General features: G+C 43.0%; 1 protein-coding gene across 1 annotated transcript; it reads right to left on the bottom strand.

The window, feature by feature from the left end:
- Nucleotides 1-359: 359 nt before the first annotated feature.
- Nucleotides 360-21,110, bottom strand: LOC110507313 (presenilins-associated rhomboid-like protein, mitochondrial). The gene is made up of 10 exons (XM_021587225.2): nucleotides 20,849-21,110; nucleotides 16,635-16,854; nucleotides 16,326-16,466; nucleotides 15,577-15,625; nucleotides 15,118-15,213; nucleotides 13,212-13,361; nucleotides 13,029-13,099; nucleotides 12,849-12,950; nucleotides 1,612-1,709; nucleotides 360-1,139 (listed from the first exon to the last, which is right to left on the bottom strand). The coding sequence occupies exons 1-10, from the start codon at nucleotides 20,917-20,919 to the stop codon at nucleotides 1,016-1,018; spliced, it is 1,122 nt and encodes a 373-aa protein (XP_021442900.1). The 5' UTR covers nucleotides 20,920-21,110; the 3' UTR covers nucleotides 360-1,015.
- Between the last annotated feature and the right edge of the window lie 48 nt (nucleotides 21,111-21,158).

The raw sequence follows: 21,158 nt of genomic DNA, 5'->3' as shown, positions 1-21,158 counted from the left end.
TTCAGTCCTAAGAGTGCACTTTTTATCTCATCTTTTGCGTTATGATCTCAGTCTTTCATGTGCCTTTTTGACATCCTGTTAAAAAACAAAAAGCGCACATGACTTCTGATAAAGGTGTGAGTGACATCCTTTCTGTATCCAGGTGACAACAGTGATTCAGGGGTACAAAGCCTGCCCTACTGTATGAAAAGATGTATAGTTTTACAGCTTAGTTAATGGTTTACTGGTGAAGGACTGAAGAGGGAGCAGACCATCACCTTTCTCAGTTTGATAGACATGAGACTCTTTTAGTGAAATAGTAAAGGCAATCCTACATGGTAAATACTGTACATATGGAAATAAATCAAAGTAGAGCTATAGCCTGGAACAAGACAAATACACATTTTATTTGAATCAAATAAACTAAATGTTTTCTTTAATCTACAACAAATATTCCTGTACACACAGTCTACAAAACATTAACACCTGCTCTTTGCAGGGACCAGTGAATAATGAGTGCTTTTGAATATAGACTTCATCATTTAAAAACACATGTAGCTCCCTAGTCATCCCCTGTACTGACAGTGGGAGGGGTTTCGTATCTTAGGGTTTAAACCTCCACCTCAGCATTTGGGGAGATGATGACGACCTGTAGGCTCCTGGGTCCGTTTCACATATAATCTTACTGATTATGATGTAAAAAGGTTAAACTAATTATAGATCAAAACTTTATTGAGTTACACTAGGGCCTGTATTCACAATATGTCCCCATTGTGGCCTCTCTTCTCTCACAAACACATAAAAGCATGATTAACACAAAAGCCCTGCATTATTTTGTAGTGTGTGTGTATAAGTGAGTGTGAGAGGGTACTGAATACAGATGGCATTTACATGTGTGAGTGTGAGAGACAAACATAGAGCTTGTGTCTGTGTGGGGTAAAAGGAGAGTTTGGCTTTGGTTTGTGTGGCCAGCAAGGCTGTTGATACTATTGACAATCTTCTGCCATCCATATGCATTCACACAGTCCAGTGCGCTCTACAGGGGGCCGCTGCCACCGTTTCCTCCCCCACCAGGACCCTTCGTCCTAAGGTCGTGCCACACCTTCACTAGAGGCTCGCGATTCTTCCATATCAGCTCGTGGCCATACATGATGTACCAGCTACAAAAAAAATAAATCAGAGAGAGAGAGAGAGAGAGAATAGGTGAGGAAGATATAGAGATAGGAAGAGAGGTAGAATGACAGAGCTTAAACGAGAATACAATAACATATCTTAATTTGTCAATTTTGGCTGTCTTGGTACCCGATCCAATACCACACATGTACACGATAGGTTGGGAGCGGCACGGGGTAAGAGAAGAAGAGTGGTGCCCCTGGAGCAGTTTTTAGAGGGGGTGGGGGTAGAGGATTAAGTGATGCCCAAACAAAAATCGGCAGAGCCGGGGTATTGTGGAGAAGATGATCTTGATTAGATGTTGAGATGTTTTGTCGCTGCCCTGTGCAAGTCATTTTAATGGGGATGAGTGTGTGAGAGAGTAATTGAATAAGTGAATGAGAGCAGACAGACAGATGGACTTGAAGCTGACTTGCATGCCAAAAGGTTTTCCGCCTAGCTGAACAGAGTGAGACTTACATGCCAAAAAGAGCACCGCCGAGATGGGCCGCGTGGTCGAAGTACCGCCATCCTAAAACTAGGCCAGCTGTGTCCATCGCTACTATGGCTTTCAAAGCCTGGACAGGAGAAGAGAAAACAGATGGTGTGAATAAACAGGACAACAAATAACTTCCTGGACTCACACTTACATTTTAGTCATTTAGCAGACATGCTTATCCAGAGCATTCATCTTAAAACAGCTACGAGGGACAAGCACACATCACAGTCATAGTAAGTACATTTTACCCAATGAAGTAGCTATCAGTAAAGTCAGAGCTACTAAGGGGGAGAAAAAATACATTTTTATTTATTTGGGATTATTTAAGATACTCTTTTGCCAAGAATCAGTGATCCAAGTCTTGAGAGCTCTCCTGGTGTGTGTATCCTTCAAACAGCATGCTTGATGGCAAACACACCAAGACAGCCGTGAAGAGGGCACGACAAAGCCTATTCCCCCTCAGGAAACTAAAAAGATTTGGCATGGGTCCTGAGATCCTCAAAAGGTTCTACAGCTGCAACATCGAGAGCATCCTGACCGGTTGCATCACTGCCTGGTACGGCAATTGCTCGGCCTCCGACCGCAAGGCACTTCAGAGGGTAGTTCGTACGGCCCAGTACATCACTGGGGCTAAGCTGCCTGTCATCCAGGACCTCTACATCAGGCGTTGTCAGAGGAAGTGCCCTGAATTTGTCAAAGACCCCAGCCACCCCAGTCATAGACTGTTCTCTCTACTACCGCATGCCAAGCGGTACCGGAGAGCCAAGTCTAGGACAAAAAGGATTCTCAAGAGTTTTTACACCCAAGCCATAAGACTCCTGAACAGGTAACCAAATGGTTACCCGGACTATTTGCATTGTGTGCCCCCCCCCCCAACCCCTCTTTTAAGCTGCTGCTACTCTCTGTTAATCTTATATGCATAGTCACTTTAACTATACATTCATGTACATACTACCTAAATTGGCCCAATCAACCAGTGCTCCCGCACATTGGCTAACCGGGCTATCTGCATTGTGTCCCACGCTTCTGCTACTCTCTGTTCATCATGTGCATAGTCACTTTAACGATACGTACATACTACCTCAATAAGCCTGACTAATAGGTGTCTGTATATAGCCTTGCTACTCTTTTTTCAAATGTCTTTTTACTGTTTTATTTATTTACTTACCTACACACATCTTTTTTTTCACCATTGGTTAGAGCCTGTAAGTAAGCATTTCACTGTAAGGTCTACGTATTCGGCGCACGTGACAAATAAACTTTGATTTGATTTTGCTGTTAGTCAATGTCAAAGCTTACTTGCAAGAGCTGCCCTCTCCCGATTGGTTGTCAGGCGGCAGCGTTGCTGAAATTTGCATAAACTTGGGAAATGTTCGAATTCTGGTCACTAACTCTGGCGTCTCCTCCTTTATTTGAAAATGACTGTTTGCTGGTAGTTGATTCTCTCAGTAAATGTGCACAATGGGTCACATAAGACACCCTACTAAAGGCATTTCACAAAAGCCACAATAAGACCAAATCCTAATTGTCAAAACACATACCAAATCAGATATGCCAACACACATCGTAACAAAAATCTGAAATACCAACAATACTAAATCCCCAAGTAGCATAAAGATGTGCGCAAAATGCATACGAAGGACAGTTTGACTACATTCCGATTCTGTACCCTTCTCCTGAACTGTACACATGTACACTCTAGTGATGAGGGGGAAAGAAGAGATATATACACACTGAACACAAATATGAATGCAATATGCAATAAGGAAATCAGTCAGTTGAAATAAATTCATTAGGCCCTAATCAATGGATTCACTGGGCAGGGGCGTAGCCATCAGTGGGCATCACTTGGGAGCCAGGCCCAGCCATTAAGAATGCGTTTTTCCTGTACCAAAATTCCAGTAATTTTCCTTCATAGCTGTTTCTCCATCTTTTAAATAGGGAACCAGCACTTGTGATTTCAGCACTTTTATTTCCATGACTGATCAAAATGTATTTTCTCATGGCTCTCTTGTCCTTCTGCAGCAGCAATATGTTTGGAACATCGAATCGCAATAAAAACAGTATTGAGTTGCAATATATGGCATACAGTTGAAGTTGGAAGATTATATACTTAGGTTGGAGTCATTAAAAATAGATTTTCAACCACTCCATACATTTCTTGTTAACAAACTATAGTTTTGGCAAGTCGGTTAGGACATCTACTTTGTGCATGACAAGTCATTTTTCCAACAATTGTTTACAGACAGATTAATTCACTGTATCACAATTCCAGTGGGTCAGAAGTTTACATACACTAAGTTGACTGTGCCTTTAAACAGCTTGGAAAATTCCAGAAAATGGTGTCATGGCTTTAGAAGCTTCTGGTAGGCAAAAGGGATAACTAAGTGGCTCGGGGAACAAAACATTAATATTTTGGGTCCATGGCCAGGAAACTCCCCAGACCTTAATCCCATTGAGAACTTGTGGTCAATCCTCAAGAGGCAGGTGGACAAACAAAACCCACAAATTCAGACAAAGTCCAAGCATTGATTATGCAAAAATGGACTGCAATCAGGCCCAGAAGTTAATTGACAGCATGCCAGGGTGGATTGCAGAGGTCTTGAAAAAGAATGGTCAACACTGCAAATATTGACTCTTTGCATCAACTTCATGTAATTGTCAATAAATGCCTGACACATATGAAATGCTTGTTATTATACTTCAGTATTCCATAGTAACATCTGACAAAAATATCTGAAGACACTGAAGCAGCAAACTTTGTGAAAATTAATATTTGTGTCATTCTCAAAAAACTTTTGGCCACGTCTATGTAAACTTATTGTCACGATCGTCGTATGGAGTAGACCAAAATTGCAAAAAAACTAATCTAAAGGGGAGGGTCCGGGTGGGCCTCTTTCACGCCGGCGGCTCGTGTGCTGGACGTGGACCCTACTCCACCATAGTCTTAGTCCGCTTTTGTGGCCTCCTAGGAACGGCGACCCTCGCCGCCAACCTAGGACTGGCAAACCTACTAAAGGACCCCACTGGACTGTAAGGGGGCTCCGGGCAGATGGGGAGACTCCGGCGGCTCAGGACAGACGGGGAGACTCCGGCGGCTCAGGACAGACGGGGAGACTCCGGCGGCTCAGGACAGACGAGGCGCACTGTATGCCTGGTGCCGGCACTGGTGGTACTGGGCCGAGGACACGCACCTCAGGGCGAGTGCGGGGAGGAGTAACAGGGAGAACTGGGCTCTGGTGACGCACAGGGGGCTGCCACCGGAGGGCTGGTGCGTGGAGATGGCACCGGATAGACTGGACAGAGAAGGCGCACTGGAGATCTGGAGCACCGAGCCTGCCCAACCTTACCTGGTTGAATGCTCCCCGTAGCCAGGCCAGTGCGGCGAGGTGGAATCGCCCGCACTGGGCTGTGCAGGCGAACCGGGGACACCATGCGTAAGGCTGGTGCCATGTATGCCGGCCCGAGGAGACGCACTGGAGACCAGATGCGTAGAGCCGGCTTCATGGCACCTGGCTCGATGCCCACTCTAGTCCGGCCGATACGAGGAGCTGGAATGTACCGCACCGGGCTATGCACACGCACCGGGGACACCGTGCGCTCCACCGCATTACACGGTGCCTGCCCGGTACAACGCCCTCTCTCTCCACGGTAAGCACGGGGAGCTGGCGCAGGTCTCCTACCTGACTTCGCCACACTCCCCGTGTACACTCCCCCAATACATTTTTGGGGCTGCCACTCGGGCTTCCAGCAGCGCCGCCGTGCTGCCTCCTCATACCGGCGCCTCTCTGCTTTCGCTGCTTTGGGACGGAGAAGTCCTTTGATTGCTGCTGCTGTCTGTTACCACGCTGCTTGGTCCATTGTTGGTGGGTTATTCTGTCACGATCGTCGTATGGAGTAGACCAAAGCGCAGCGTGGTTAGAATACATTCTTCTTTATTAAATGAAGAACACGAAGAACAAAACGAATAAGACGAATGTGACCGCTATATAAACAATGTGCCAACGTGCAACATAACATAGACAATAACCCACGAAATACCCAAAGAAGATGACTGCCTAAATATGGTTCCCAATCAGAGACAACGATAAACACCTGCCTCTAATTGAGAACCAATCTAGTCAACCATAGACCTACATAAACACCTAGATGGAAACAACCCCATAAATCTACAAAACCCCTAGACAGTTCAAACACCCAAGAATAAGACAAAAAGACACATATCACCCATGTCACACCCTGACCTAACCAAAATAATAAAGAACACAAAGAATACTAAGGTCAGGGTGTGACACTTCTGACCCACTGGAAATGTGATGAAAGAAATAAAAGCTGAAATAAATTATTCTCTCTGCTATTATTCTGACATTTCACATTCTTAACATAAATTGGTGATTCTAACTGACCTAAGACTAGGATTAAATGTCAGGAATTGTGAAAAACTGAGTTTAAATCCATTTGGCTAAGGTGTATGTAAACTTCCGACTTCAACTGTAGATAGAGAAATAGTCGTAGTGTGAGTCGACCAAGCACAGGTTAACTAATGATTTTATTGTGAATCCATGTTCCAAACATATTGCTGCTGCAGAGGGGCAAGAGAGCCATGAGAAAATATGTAAACGTCCCTTTTTCAAGGCCCTGTCTTTCAAAGAAAATTTGTAAAAATCAAAATAACTTCATAGATCTTCATTGTAAAGGGTTTAAACACCGTTTCCCGTGCTTGTTCAATGAACCATAAACAATTAACGAACATGCACCTGTGGAACGGTCATTAAGACACTAACAGCTTACAGAAGGTAGGCAATTAATACATCTTCTCAGGGCTAGGCCACCTGTTGACAACTTCTGGTGAAATTGGAGGGTGCCCAATTCAAATAAAACATAAAAATTATGGATATTAAACATTTAGGAACATACAAGTGTCTTATATCAGTTAAAAGCTCAAATTCTTGTTAATTAAACTGCACTGTCCAATTTACAATAGGCTTCACAGCGAAAGCGTGCCATTGTATGAGGATGGCGCCCCAAATCAAAAATTTTCCACCGGCACAGGCTTCATAAAAATCAAACATAGCGAATAAATATTGACTTACTTTTTGTAAATCTTCCTCTGATTTGCAATCCAAAGGGTCCCAGCTACAACATGTAGTGTCTTTTTGTTATATAAAATCCTTCTTTATATCCCAAAAAGTCCTTTTAGTTGGTGCCATCGATTTTAGTAATCCACTCCTTCAACATGCAGAGAAAGGAATTCGAAAAACTACACCTAAACTTTGTTTCAACAAGTCAAAATATGTTTCTATGTACTCCTCAGGTACCCGTATTTCATACGGAAAGAGGTATGTTCAATAGGAAAACAAAATTAGCAGGTGCTCTTCGACGGGCGCTCAAACCCGGATTTCCAAACTGGTGTCGTTGTACTAAAACTCATATTTCTTCTGTATTATTCAAGTTTCAAGGCTGAAACCTTGAATAAAGACTGTTGACATCTAGTGGAAGCCATAGGAATTGCAATCTGGGAGCTGGAATTGCATATGCCCCTATGCCTTCCATTGTAAGAGCATGGTCTCGAAAAAAAATAAAAAAATACAGTTGGGTTTTTATTTGGATTTTCTCCTACCATATCAATTGTGTTAGTCTCATACATTATATTAACATTTTTACAAACTTCAAAGTGTTTTCTATCCAATGGTAACAATTATGCACTTCTGGGCCTGAGTAACAGGCGGAAATTCAGAAAAAAGGACCCTAGCCTGAAGAAGGCAATTAAGGTCAGTTATGAAAACGTAGGACACTAAAGAGGCCTTTCTACTGACTCTGAAAAATGCCAAAAGAAAGATGCCCAGGGTCCCTGCTCATCTGCATGAACGTGCCTTACGCATGCTGCGAGGACTGCAGCTGTGGCCAGGGCAATAAATTGCAATGTCCGTACTGTGAGACGCCTAAGACAGTGCTACAGGGAGACAGGGCGAACAGCTGATCGTCCTCGCAGTGGCAGACCACGTGTAACAACACATGCACTGGATCGGTACATCCGAACATCACACTTGTGGGACAGGTACAGAATGGCAACAACAACTGCCCAAGTTACACCAGGAGCGCACAATCTCTCCATTGGTGCTCAGACTGTCCGCAATAGGCCTAGGGAGGCTGGACTTGTAGGGGGGGCTTGTAGACCTGTTGTAAGGCAGGTCCTCACCAGACATCACCGGCAACAACGTCACCTATGGGCAAAAACCCACCGTTGCTGGATAATACAGGTCAGGCAAAAAGTGCTCTTCACTGACGAGTCGCGGTTTTGTCTCACCAGGGGTGATGGACGGAGTCGCGTTTATTGTTGAAGGAATGAGCGTTACACCGAGGCCTGTACTCTGGAGCGGGATCAATTTGGAGGTGGAGGGTCCGTCATGAACTGGGGCGGTGTGTCACAGAATCATCGGACTGAGCTTGTTGGAATTGCAGGCAATCTCAACGCTGTGCTTTTCAGGGAAGACATCCGCCTCCCTCATGTGGTACCCTTCCTGAAGGCTCATCCTGACATGACCCTCCAGCATGACAATGCCACCAGCCATACTGCTTGTTCTGTGCATGATTTCCTGCAAGACAGGAATGTCAGTGTTCTGCCATGGCCAGAGATGAGCCCGGATCTCAATCCCATTGAGCACGTCTGGAACCTGTTGGATCGGAGGTTGAGGGCTAGGGCCATTCCCCCCAGAAAGGTCCAGGAACACGGAGGTGCCTTGGTGGAAGAGTTGGGTAACATCTCACAGCAAGAGCTTGGCTAATCTGGTGCAGTCCATGAGGAGGAGGTTGACTGCAATACTTAATGCAGCTGGTGGCCACATCAGATTCTGACTGTTACTTTTGACCCCCCCTTTGTTCAGGGACACATTCAATTTCTGTTTGTCACATGTCTGTGGAACTTGTTCAGTTTGTGTCTCAGTTGTTGAACCTTAAGTTCATATAAATATTTACACACGCTAAGTTTGCTGAAAATAAATGCAGTTGACAGTGAGAGGACATTTCTTTTTTGCTGAGTTTGTTTATATATACATATACAGTGCCTTGCGAAAGTATTCGGCCCCCTTGAACTTTGCGACCTTTTGCCACATTTCAGGCTTCAAACATAAAGATATAAAACTGTATTTTTTTGTGAAGAATCAACAACAAGTGGGACACAATCATGAAGTGGAACGACATTTATTGGATATTTCAAACTTTTTTAACAAATCAAAAACTGAAAAATTGGGCGTGCAAAATTATTAAGTCAATACTTTGTAGTGCCACCTTTTGCTGCGATTACAGCTGTAAGTCGCTTGGGGTATCTCTATCAGTTTTGCACATCGAGAGACTGAAATTTTTTCCCATTCCTCCTTGCAAAACAGCTCGAGCTCAGTGAGGTTGGATGGAGAGCATTTGTGAACAGCAGTTTTCAGTTCTTTCCACAGATTCTCGATTAGATTCAGGTCTGGACTTTGACTTGGCCATTCTAACACCTGGATATGTTTATTTTTGAACCATTCCATTGTAGATTTTGCTTTATGTTTTGGATCATTGTCTTGTTGGAAGACAAATCTCCGTCCCAGTCTCAGGTCTTTTGCAGACTCCATCAGGTTTTCTTCCAGAATGGTCCTGTATTTGGCTCCATCCATCTTCCCATCAATTTTAACCATCTTCCCTGTCCCTGCTGAAGAAAAGCAGGCCCAAACCATGATGCTGCCACCACCATGTTTGACAGTGGGGATGGTGTGTTCAGCTGTGTTGCTTTTACGCCAAACATAACGTTTTGCATTGTTGCCAAAAAGTTCCATTTGGTTTCATCTGACCAGAGCACCTTCTTCCACATGTTTGGTGTCTCTCCCAGGTGGCTTGTGGCAAACTTTAAACGACACTTTTTATGGATATCTTTAAGAAATGGCTTTCTTCTTGCCACTCTTCCATAAAGGCCAGATTTGTGCAATATACGACTGATTCTTGTCCTATGGACAGTCTCCCACCTCAGCTGTAGATCTCTGCAGTTCATCCAGAGTGATCATGGGCCTCTTGGCTGCATCTCTGATCAGTCTTCTCCTTGTATGAGCTGAAAGTTTAGAGGGACGGCCAGGTCTTGGTATATTTGCAGTGGTCCATTTCAATATTATCGCTTGCACAGTGCTCCTTGGGATGTTTAAAGCTTGGGAAATCTTTTTGTATCCAAATCCGGCTTTAAACTTCTTCACAACAGTATCTCGGACCTGCCTGGTGTGTTCCTTGTTCTTCATGATGCTCTCTGCGCTTTTAACGGACCTCTGAGACTATCACAGTGCAGGTGCATTTATACGGAGACTTGATTACACACAGGTGGATTGTATTTATCATCATTAGTCATTTAGGTCAACATTGGATCATTCAGAGATCCTCACTGAACTTCTGGAGACAGTTTGCTGCACTGAAAGTAAAGGGGCTGAATAATTTTGCACGCCCAATTTTTCAGTATTTGATTTGTTAAAAAAGTTTGAAATATCCAATAAATGTCGTTCCACTTCATGATTGTGTCCTACTTGTTGTTGATTCTTCACAAAAAAATACAGTTTTATATCTTTATGTTTGAAGCCTGAAATGTGGCAAAAGGTCGCAAAGTTCAAGGGGGCCGAATACTTTCGCAAGGCACTGTATATAATGAGAGAGAGAGAGAGAGAACCGCAATATACAGTACCAGTCATTCCAGGATTTTCTTTATTTGTACCGTTCTCTACATTGTAGAATAATAGTGAAGACATCAAAACTATGAAATAACACATATGGAATCAAGTTGTAATCAAATAAGTGTTAAACATAAATAAAATATTTAAAATTTGAGATTCTTCAAAGTAGCCGCCCTTTGCCTTGATGACAGTTTTGCACACCCTTGGCATTCTCTCAACCAGCTTCTTTAGGAATGCTTTTCAAACCGTCTTGAAGTAGTTCCCACATATGCTGAGCACGTTGGCCGCTTTTCCTTCACTCTGCGGTCCAATTCTTCCCAAATTCCAATTCTTCCCAAACCATCTCAATTAGTTTGAGGTCAGGTGATTGTGGAGGCCAGATCATCTGATACAGCACTCCATCACTCTCCTTCTTGGTCAAATAGCCCCCACACAGCCTGCAGGTGTGTTGGGTCATTGTCCTGTTGAAAAACAAATGATGGTCCCACTAAGCGCAAACCAGATGGGATGGCGCATCGCTGCAGAATGCTGTGGAAGCCTTGCTGGTTAAGAGTGCCTTGAATTCTAAATAAATCACAGACAGTCACCAGTAAAGCAACATCACACCACCTCCTCCGCGCTTTATGGTAGGAACCGCACATGCAGAGATCATCCGTTCACCTACTCTGCGTCTCACAAAGCCATGGCTGTTGGAACCAAAAATCACAAATTTGGAGTCATCAGACCAAAGGACAGATTTTCACTGGTCTAATGTCCATTGCTTGTGTTTCTTGGCCCAACCAAGTCTCTTCTTCTTTTTGGTGTCCTTTAGCAGTGGTTTCTTTGCAGAAATTCAACCATGAAGGCCTGATTCACACAGTCTCCTCTGAACAGTTGATGTTGAGATGTCTTGTTACTTGAACTCGAAAGCATTTATTTGGGCTGCAATTTCTGAGGCATGTAACTAATGAACTTATCCTCTGCAGCACCGAGATAACTCGGTCTTCCTTACCTGTGGCGGTCCTCATGGGAGCCAGTTTCATCATAGAGCTTGATGGTTTTTGCGACTGCACTTGAAGAAACTTTCTTGAAATATTCCGTATTGACTGACCTTCATGTCTTAAAGTAATGATGGACTGTCGTTTCTCTTTGCTTATTTGAACTGTTCTTGTCATAATATGGACTTGGTATTTTACCAAATAGGGCTATCTTCTGTATACCACCCCTACCTTGTCAAAACACAACTGACTGGCTCAAATGCATTTTAAGGAAATAAATTCCACAAAGTAATTAACAAGACATATCTGTTAATTGAAATGCATTTCAGGTGACTACCTCATGAAGCTGGTTAAGAGAATGCCGAGTGTGCAAAGCTGTCATCAAGGCAAAGGGTGGCTATTTCGATTTGTTTAACACTTTGTGTTAAACATTCCATATGTGTTATTTCATAGTTTGTCATTACTATTATTCTACAATGTAGAAAATAGTAAAAATAAAGAAAAACTCTGAAATGAGTAGGTGTGTCCAAACTTTTGACTGGGACTGTATATCGTATCGGCACCGAAGTATCATGATATTATTGTATTGTGAGGTGCCTGGCAATTCCCTGCCTTATTCCTGATACCCATGAGGGGGAGGGAGTGTACTATGGTGAAAACTCCCTCCATCCATGCTTACACCAATCCAATACTTTTAAAGGGAAACTTCACAATTGTATTCATAGTCATCATCTCCAGCACCACCCTATCAACAACGTATGTGAAAACGGTGCATTTCTATGTTTTGTAGTAAAAACGACTGAGGAAGATAAGTGTTTCCAATGACATTGGTATTTTTCATTTTGACCAATTGTGAGCAGTGGTGGACAAAGTACTTAAGTATATTTAAAACTCAAGTATGACTTAAGTAACAAAAGTAAATGGAATTGCTAAAATGTAAAAGTATTAATAATTGCGAAATTCTTATATTATGCAAACTAGACAGCACAATTTATTTATTTGTATTTCTTATTTGCAGATAGCCAGGGGGCACACTACAACACTGACATTAATTTACAAACAAAGCATTTGTGTTTAGTGAGTCCACCAGATCAGAGGCAGTAGGGATGACCAGGGATGTTCTCTTGATAAGGGCATGAATTGCACCATTTTCCTGTCAAAATGTAACAGGCACTTTTGGGTGTCAGGGAAAATGTATGGAGTAAAAAGTACATTATTTTCTTTAGGAAAGTAGTGAAGTAAAAGTTGTCAAAACTATAAATAGTAAAGTAAAGTACAGGTATCCCCCAAAACTACTTAATGAATACTTTAAGGTAGTTTTACTTAAGTACTTTACACCACTGGTTGTGAGTAGGCATTGTCTACTAATCTTTTTTACTACAAAACATAAAAACGTGACATTTTAACATATGTTGATGTTGGGGGTAGTGCTGGAGATGACGAATATGAAGTTGAAAATGTTCCTTTAAATCCCTGAGTGCACACTTCTGGAGATGGGTAGAAAATCAGAATGGAGCTTCTGTGTGGTTAAGTGTGCTATAAGGGTTGTTCACTCACATTGCCTGCAGAGAAAGCATACATCGGGAGGAAGATGATTGCCAGCTTAGCCTCTGGCATTTTGGTACAGACGGCAGCCAAGACTGTCATGATGGCTCCTGACTGGAGAGGACAGGAAGTGATGTCAGAAACAGGAAGTAAAGGGGAATTCCGAAGGGAGTCTAAAATGTTAGTGCTTACCGCTCCAAGAGAGGGACCCAAGCGCCCGCTGGCTGTCTTACACACATAGCTGAACATCGTAGATATAACACCTGGCAATGAGGAGATGATTGATTATTTATCTGAAAATAAATCTGTACTTTCAGGATTAGTAATCTGTCTATTACAATCTGCCATTTGTCGCTCACACACGCGTGCTGGTACCTGCAGACACGTAGACAGCCATGAACTGCTCCCTGCCTAGCATGGAGACGATGCTGGAGGAGAAGCTCCAGAGGACGTACATGTTGGCCGCCATGTGGAAGAAGGAGTAGTGGCTGAACGTGGACAGGAGCATGGGGAAACACAGGGTTTCTGTGGGTAGGGTACAGACAGGAGGAGATGATTAGGGAAGTGTTCAATAGGAACGGGGAGGGATCTACCTGAATTTTCTAGGGTTTGCTACTGTGTGCACTATTTCTTATTGGACAAGTCTTTTCAGAGTATAAATCGGTCTATAGAGGCTGTATATTTGTTAATATTATTTTTTTATGCCGTTTTTACTGTAATTTTTTAATATACAGTGCCTTGCGAAAGTATTCGGCCCCCTTGAACTTTGCGACCTTTTGCCACATTTCAGGCAAAATTTAATTTAATTTTTTCCCATTCCTCCTTGCAAAACAGCTCGAGCTCAGTGAGGTTGGATGGAGAGCATTTGTGAACAGCAGTTTTCAGTTCTTTCGACAGATTCTCGATTGGATTCAGGTCTGAACTTTGACTTGGCCATTCTAACACTGGATATGTTTATTTTTTAACCATTCCATTGTAGATTTTGCTTTATGTTTTGGATCATTGTCTTGTTGGAAGACAAATCTCCGTCCCAGTCTCAGGTCTTTTGCAGACTCCATCAGGTTTTCTTCCAGAATGGTCCTGTATTTGGCTCCATCCATGTTTGACAGTGGGGATGGTGTGTTCAGCTGTGTTGCTTTTACGCCAAACATAACGTTTTGCATTGTTGCCAAAAAGTTCAATTTTGGTTTCATCTGACCAGAGCACCTTCTTCCACATGTTTGGTGTGTCTCCCAGGTGGCTTGTGGCAAACTTTAAACTACACTTTTTATGGATATCTTTAAGAAATGGCTTTCTTCTTGCCACTCTTCCATAAAGGCCAGATTTGTGCAATATACGACTGATTCTTGTCCTATGGACAGTCTCCCACCTCAGCTGTAGATCTCTGCAGTTCATCCAGAGTGATCATGGGCCTCTTGGCTGCATCTCTGATCAGTCTTCTCCTTGTATGAGCTGAAAGTTTAGAGGGACGGCCAGGTCTTGGTATATTTGCAGTGGTCCATTTCAATATTATCGCTTGCACAGTGCTCCTTGGGATGTTTAAAGCTTGGGAAATCTTTTTGTATCCAAATCCGGCTTTAAACTTCTTCACAACAGTATCTCGGACCTGCCTGGTGTGTTCCTTGTTCTTCATGATGCTCTCTGCGCTTTTAACGGACCTCTGAGACTATCACAGTGCAGGTGCATTTATACGGAGAGTTGATTACACACAGGTGGATTGTATTTATCATCATTAGTCATTTAGGTCAACATTGGATCATTCAGAGATCCTCACTGAACTTCTGGAGACAGTTTGCTGCACTGAAAGTAAAGGGGCTGAATAATTTTGCATGCCCAATTTTTCAGTTTTTGATTTGTTCAAAAAGTTTGAAATATCCAATAAATGTCGTTCCACTTCATGATTGTGTCCCACTTGTTGTTGATTCTTCACAAAAAAATACAGTTTTATATCTTTATGTTTGAAGCCTGAAATGTGGCAAAAGGTTCCAAAGTTCAAGGGGGCCGAATACTTTCGCACGGCACTGTACATGGCAAATAAACTGGATCTCTGTCAGTGTTAATAGTAATGAAGTGCCATGATTAGGGCTTCTAGTTTTGCCTGACCATGTGACCTGACCAGGAAAAACTATAGCCTATAACAAGGGCTCCAGATTTCCCTGGTCAGGTGAAGAAAAACTCAGGGCCCTAATCCTGACACGTATTACTATTAACACTTCCTGAGGCAGAGATCAAGTTTTGTGTGTATTTGTCATGATATGATAGGATAGTTTCCCCTACTCACTGGAGGCAGGGTTGGATGTGAAGTATTTGATCATAGAGTGCTGGAGGGACGGCACCCTCCAACAGCAAAACACCACGGCATTAGCAGCTATGATCCCTGAGAGAGATGGGAGAGGAGTAGAAAAATACAGAATGAATGAGAGATTAGTGGATAATGAAAGATGGGGGGAGGTGCTAACGGGTGGAAAAAGATGGCAGGATGTTCCCTTGAGCAAGGAACCTAAACTGCACATTGGGTGCTGCACTGCGGCTGCCCTCTGCTCCAGCCTTTCCATCATAATGTGTGATTTGAAGTGGTTGGGTACATTTCTGTCTCGTACAGACAAAAAGTAAATATTATCTTAAGATAGAGAGGGTAGTAGTGAAAGTGACAATCATCATCTCCAAATATCTGTATCAACTAGTTACTATCGAGAGGACACAAGAAGAAGAAAAAATATGGGCTTCAGTACAGACTAACCTGTAACAGTACGTTGTCCCTCACTCAAGCCGTTCCACCACTGGTTGATCTGTAACAGAAACAGAACCGGTCTGAAAAAACAGCCACACATGTAGTGAAACCTGGGTTGTGTTCATTAGGCACTGAACAAAATAAAACTGACTGAAACAGGGAGGGACAACCTGGTCCAATAAGGAACGTACATTTTAGTTTTCTGTTGCAAAATGTTTTAAAACATTTTCTGTTGTGTGTAGTAAGGAACACAACCCAGCATAGGGAATCAACTCCAAGACATCAGTGTGACGACAGTTCAGCAAGAAAAGAGAGGGGGAGCATTGCGATATTTGGCCTTGCAAACCTGGGGGGTGCATTGAGATATTTGGCCTAGTGTGAGTGGCAAAGTCCACAACTTGGGCCAAATCAACCCTTTTCCTTATAAAACTTGAAAGAGGCCAGCACCGCAAATTCATAATTCGTCAAAATAATCACCGGAGGAATTGCTCCTCGTAACCTTCAAATCCCATTCAGTTACAAATGGCGGAGAGACTATAACCTTTAACCCCTGTTCCAGGGACCCTGCGCTGCTCCCAGCCTGTTGTACTGTATGTGTATGTTGTGGGGAGAGGCCGGGTACTACGACAGCAAAATAAAAAATGTCCAGTATAATGTATCAATAAAGATGAATACAAAATAATGAGGCATGGTATAAAACAAATGAAAAAAAGGATCAACCCAATATCACGCATGTTTTGACCCATCCTTCATCTCACCCATTTGCGAAGATCCCCCTGTTTCTGCGGCCGTAGTTTCTCCAGCCAGTCGGCACGGACCTCGTCAAAGTAGCTCTGGACCCGGGACTTTAGTGACTCATACTGCCAGATGGCCGCTGTGCCAAATGAACAGGCTGTAAACTAACATAGTGTTAGTCCCCCTTATTCTGTCAGTGCTGTGCTGAATTTGCCAATAGACTTACTGCAACAGTAATAGCTGTTCAGTGTGTAACAGGTAATGCAGTTATATTGTACTGTGTTGTAGTATAGCTTATCGAATAGTGTTTGTTAAGTTAAAGAAACACCTACCCCTATTGTGAACACCAGGGGCTTGACCAGTCTGCCAAAGCTCCTGGGGTGTGTGTATGCCACTGAGGGATGCACGGGGGGAGATGCCCCCCTCTTGTGAATGAGCCCTTCACTGGGCTCTGTGTGTGAGGGCCCCGTCTCCTCTATGACCCCCTTCTTGGTCTTTGTCTCCTTCGCTGCTTTCCTGAAGCTACATCTCTGTTGAGTGTTGAGGGTGAATCTAGGGAAAAGCATAAACAGGGAAGAGTAAGAGCTAGATGATTGGTCAATTAGTTAGCTATAATAACATTGAGTAAAAGGAGAAATGGTTTGAATCCTCCTTCTAGAGAAAAGAGAAGTGATTTTGAAAGTAAAGGGAGGAACTTACTAAGTTACTCTGGATAAGAGCATCTGCTTAATCAGTGTTTTTTCATCCTGGTCCTGGGGAGTGGAGTTATTGTTATTGCCCTAGCTCTACCTAATTCCACGAATAAAAAGGTTTGATAATGAGTGATAAGTGGAATCCGGGGTGTATTCACTAGTAACCAAATGGAGGCAAACTTAAGCAAAGGGAACGGGGAGGGACGGACCTACCTGAATTTTGTTCAATAGTAACTAGTTCTTTGCAAAACCTTTTCCGTTGCAAAACCTTCTGCAGTGTAAAACGTTTTTGCTACCGTTGTTGCTAATGAACACACCCCTGGTGTGTCGTGCTAGGGCAAAAACAAAAATGTGCAACCCTTTCAGTCCCCAGGACTAGTGGTGTAGAGTACTTAAATAAAAATACTTTAAAGTACTACTTAAGTTGTTTTTTACTTAACTACATTCCTAAAGAAAATAATGTACTTTTTACTCCGTACATTTTCCCTTATACCCAAAAGTACTTGTTACATGTTGAATGCTTAGCAGGACAGGAAAACAGTCAATTTCACACAATTATCAAGAGAACATGTGGTCATCCCTATTGCCTCTTATCTGGCGGACTCACTAAACACAAATGCATTGTTTGCAAATGATGTCTGAGTGTATCCCTGGCTATCCGTAAATTTTAAAAACAATAAAATGGTGCCGTCTGCTTTGCTTAATACAAGGAATTTGAAATTATTAACACTTTAGTATATTTTAGCAATTACATTTACTTTTGATACTTAAGTATACAGTGCATTCGGAAAGAATTTAGACACAGACTTTTCCAAAACGTTCTTATGTTTCAGCCTTCTTGTAACTTATTTTTTTAATTTCCCTCAATCTACACACAATAGCCCATAATGACAGAGCAAAAACTGGCTTTTAGAAAATTTTGCAAATGTATAATTTTTTTTAAATATATATATATATATAACATTTGCAGAAGTATTCAGACCCTTTACTCAGTACTTTGTTGAAGCACCTTTGGCAGCCATTACAGCCTCAAGTCCTATTGGGTATGACGCTACAAGCTTGGCACACCTGTATTTGGGGAGTTTCTCCCATTCTTCTCTGCAGATCTTCTCAAGCTGTCCGGTTGGATGGGGAGCATCGCTGCACAGCTATTGTCATGTCAGAGATGTTTGATTGGGTTCAAGTCTGGGCTCTGGCTGGGCCACTCAAGGACATTGAGACTTGTCCCGAAGCCACTCCTACATTCTCTTGGCTGTGTGCTTAGGGTCATTGTACTGTTGGAAGGCGAACCTCCGCCACAGTCTGAGGTCCTGAGACCTTTGGAGCAGGTTTTCATCAAGGATCTCTCTGTACTTTGCTCAGTTTATCCTTCCCTTGATCCTGACTAGTTTCCTAGTCTCTGCCGCTGAAAAACATCTCATGCTGCCACCACAATTCTTCACCGTAGGGATGGTGCCAGGTTTCCTACAGAAGTGATGCTGAGTTCAAGCCAAAGAGTTCAATCTTGGTATCATCAGACCAGAGAATCTTGTTTCTCATGATCTGAGAGTCCTTTAGGTGCCTTTTGGCAAACTCCAAGCGGGGTGTTATGTGCTTTTACTGAGGAGTGGCTTCCGTCTGGCCACTGAGGAGTGGCTTCCGTCTGGCCACCATAAAGGCCTGATTGGTGGAGTGCTGCAGAGATGGTAGTCCTTCTGGAAGGTTCTCCCATCTCCATAGAGAAATTCTGGAGCTCTGTCAGAGTGACCACCGGGTTCTTGATCACCTACCTGACAAAGGCCCTTCTCTCCCGATTGCCCAGTTTGGCCGGACGGCCAGTTCTAGGAAGAGTCTTGGTAGCCAGTCAGGGCTATGGAACCCTGACCTGTTCACTGGACGTGCTACCTTGTCCTGGACCTGCTGTTTTGGACTCTCTTTCTACCGCTCCTGCTGTCTCTAACGCTGAATGATCGGCTATGAAAAGTCAACTGACATTTACTCCTGAGGTGCTGACCTGTTGCACCCTCTACAACCACTGTGATTATTATTATCTGACCCTGCTGGTCATCTATGAACGTTTGAACATCTTGGCCATGTTCTGTTATAATCTCCACCCAGCACAGCTAGAAGAGGACTGGCCACCCGTCATAGTCTGGTTCCTCTCTAGGTTTCTACCTAGGTTCTGCCCTTTCTAGGGAGTTTTTCCTAGCCACCGTGCTTCTACATCTGCATTGCTTGCTGTTTGGGGTTTTAGCCTGGGTTTCAGTACAGAACTGTGCGACATCGGCTGATGTAAAAAGGGCTTTATAAATACATTTCATTGATTGGTGGTTCCAAACTTCTCCCATTTAAGAATGGTGGAGTTCCACTGTGTTCTTGGGGACCTTCAATGCTGAAGAAATGTTTTGGTACCCTTTCCCAGATCTGTGCAGACACAATCCTGTCTCAGAGCTCTACAGACAATTCCTTCGACCTCATGGCTTGGTTTTTGCACTGACATGCAGTGTCAATTGTGGGACCTTATATAGACAGGTCTGTACCTCTCCAAATCACGTCCAGTCAATTGAATTTACCATAAGTGGACTCCAATCAAGTTGTAGAAACAGCTCAAAGATGATCAATGGAAACAGGATGCACCGGGGCTCAATTTCGAGTCTCATAGCAAAAGTTCTGAATACTTATGTATTTATTTATCCATTATTTTACCAGGTAAGTTGACTGAGAGCACGTTCTCATTTGCAGCAATGACCTGGAGAATAGTTACACGGGAGAGGAGAGGGATTAATGAGCCAATTGTAAACTGGGGATTATTACGTGACCGTGATGGTTTGAGGGCCAGATTGGGAATTTAGCCAGGACACCGGGGTTAACACCCCTACTCTTACGATAAGTGCCATGTGATCTTTAATGACCTCAGAGAGTCAGGACACCCGTTTAACGTCCCATCCGAAAGACGGCACCCTACACAGGGCAGTGTCCCCAATCACTGCACTGGGGTATTGGGATATTTTTTTTAGACCAGAGGAAAGAGTGCCTCCTACTGGCCCTCCAAAACCACTTCCAGCAGTATCTGGTCTCCCATCCAGGAACTGACCAGGACCAGCGCTGCTTAGCTTCAGAAGCAAGCCAGCAGTGGTATGCAGGGTGGTATGCTGCTGGCAATAATAATGTCAATAAAGCTATTTCTGTTTTATATTTTTAATACATTTTCAAAGATGTCTAAAAACCTGCTTTGTCATTATGGGGTACTGTGTGTAGATGTATTAAATAAAACAAATAAATATTCAATTTTAGAATAAGGCTGTAATAGAACGTGGGGAAAAAAGTCAAGGCGTCTGAATAATCTTCGAAATAACTAAATACTTTTACTCAAGTAGTATTTTACTGGGTAATTCACTTTTACTTGAAAAACTTTCTATTAAAAAGGTATCTTTACTTTTACTCAAGTTTGACAATTGGGTACTTTTACAAGCATTGCACAGGACCAGGATTAAGAGAAACTGTGCTAACTGTAAATTCATTCTTTCATATTTACACGGCAGAATTTGTAAACAACAAAGGACTTTTGGGAGCTCCCAAAAGATAACTAGCTACATGGCACAGAAGAAGTCCAACTAATCAAACAATAATTCAATGGGAATACTGAGGTAACAAGCAGCCACCGATATTACTACAACTGTGGTTGCAAAGACTAGCGGATTGTGGCACCACTAGCAACGTGTCTCAAAGTGATCAGCTGTTCATCATCACGATAACCTACAGTAGCTAGCTCTGGCAGCCGCTAGCTGAGTTTTAGCTATCATTTCTAGAGTGACAATACATACATCAGATGCCAAGATCTCAGCCATGGGCAAAATACATTCCGTACACCATACCTGTTTCCTCTGGTTGCTGTACTAATGATGTCAGCCCTAGCCCATCTTAAAACGCAACCCCTCCACGCCATGTTGGTGAGCGGGTAACCCGAATGACCCCTCCTACATTCGCTACCGGGTCAAAAGTCTAAAACAGCCAAACATAACTGGGTCATATGGTTAGAAGGTATCCAGCTTTTGTCAAATTTACGTCAAAAGTAGAATATTTTTGCATTTTAGCTAACCCCCTACCCCTCATTCTCCTAACGTGCTACGCGAATTATCCAAACCTGCTACTTAAAGTTACATTGACGAAAGGCTGGATCCCTTC

Source organism: Oncorhynchus mykiss, chromosome 27 (genome assembly GCF_013265735.2).
Source record: "Oncorhynchus mykiss isolate Arlee chromosome 27, USDA_OmykA_1.1, whole genome shotgun sequence".
In the NCBI taxonomy this organism is placed as follows: domain Eukaryota; kingdom Metazoa; phylum Chordata; class Actinopteri; order Salmoniformes; family Salmonidae; genus Oncorhynchus; species Oncorhynchus mykiss.
The sequence above is the reverse complement of the archived record's forward strand: the minus strand, read 5'-3'. Positions and strand labels throughout refer to the sequence as shown.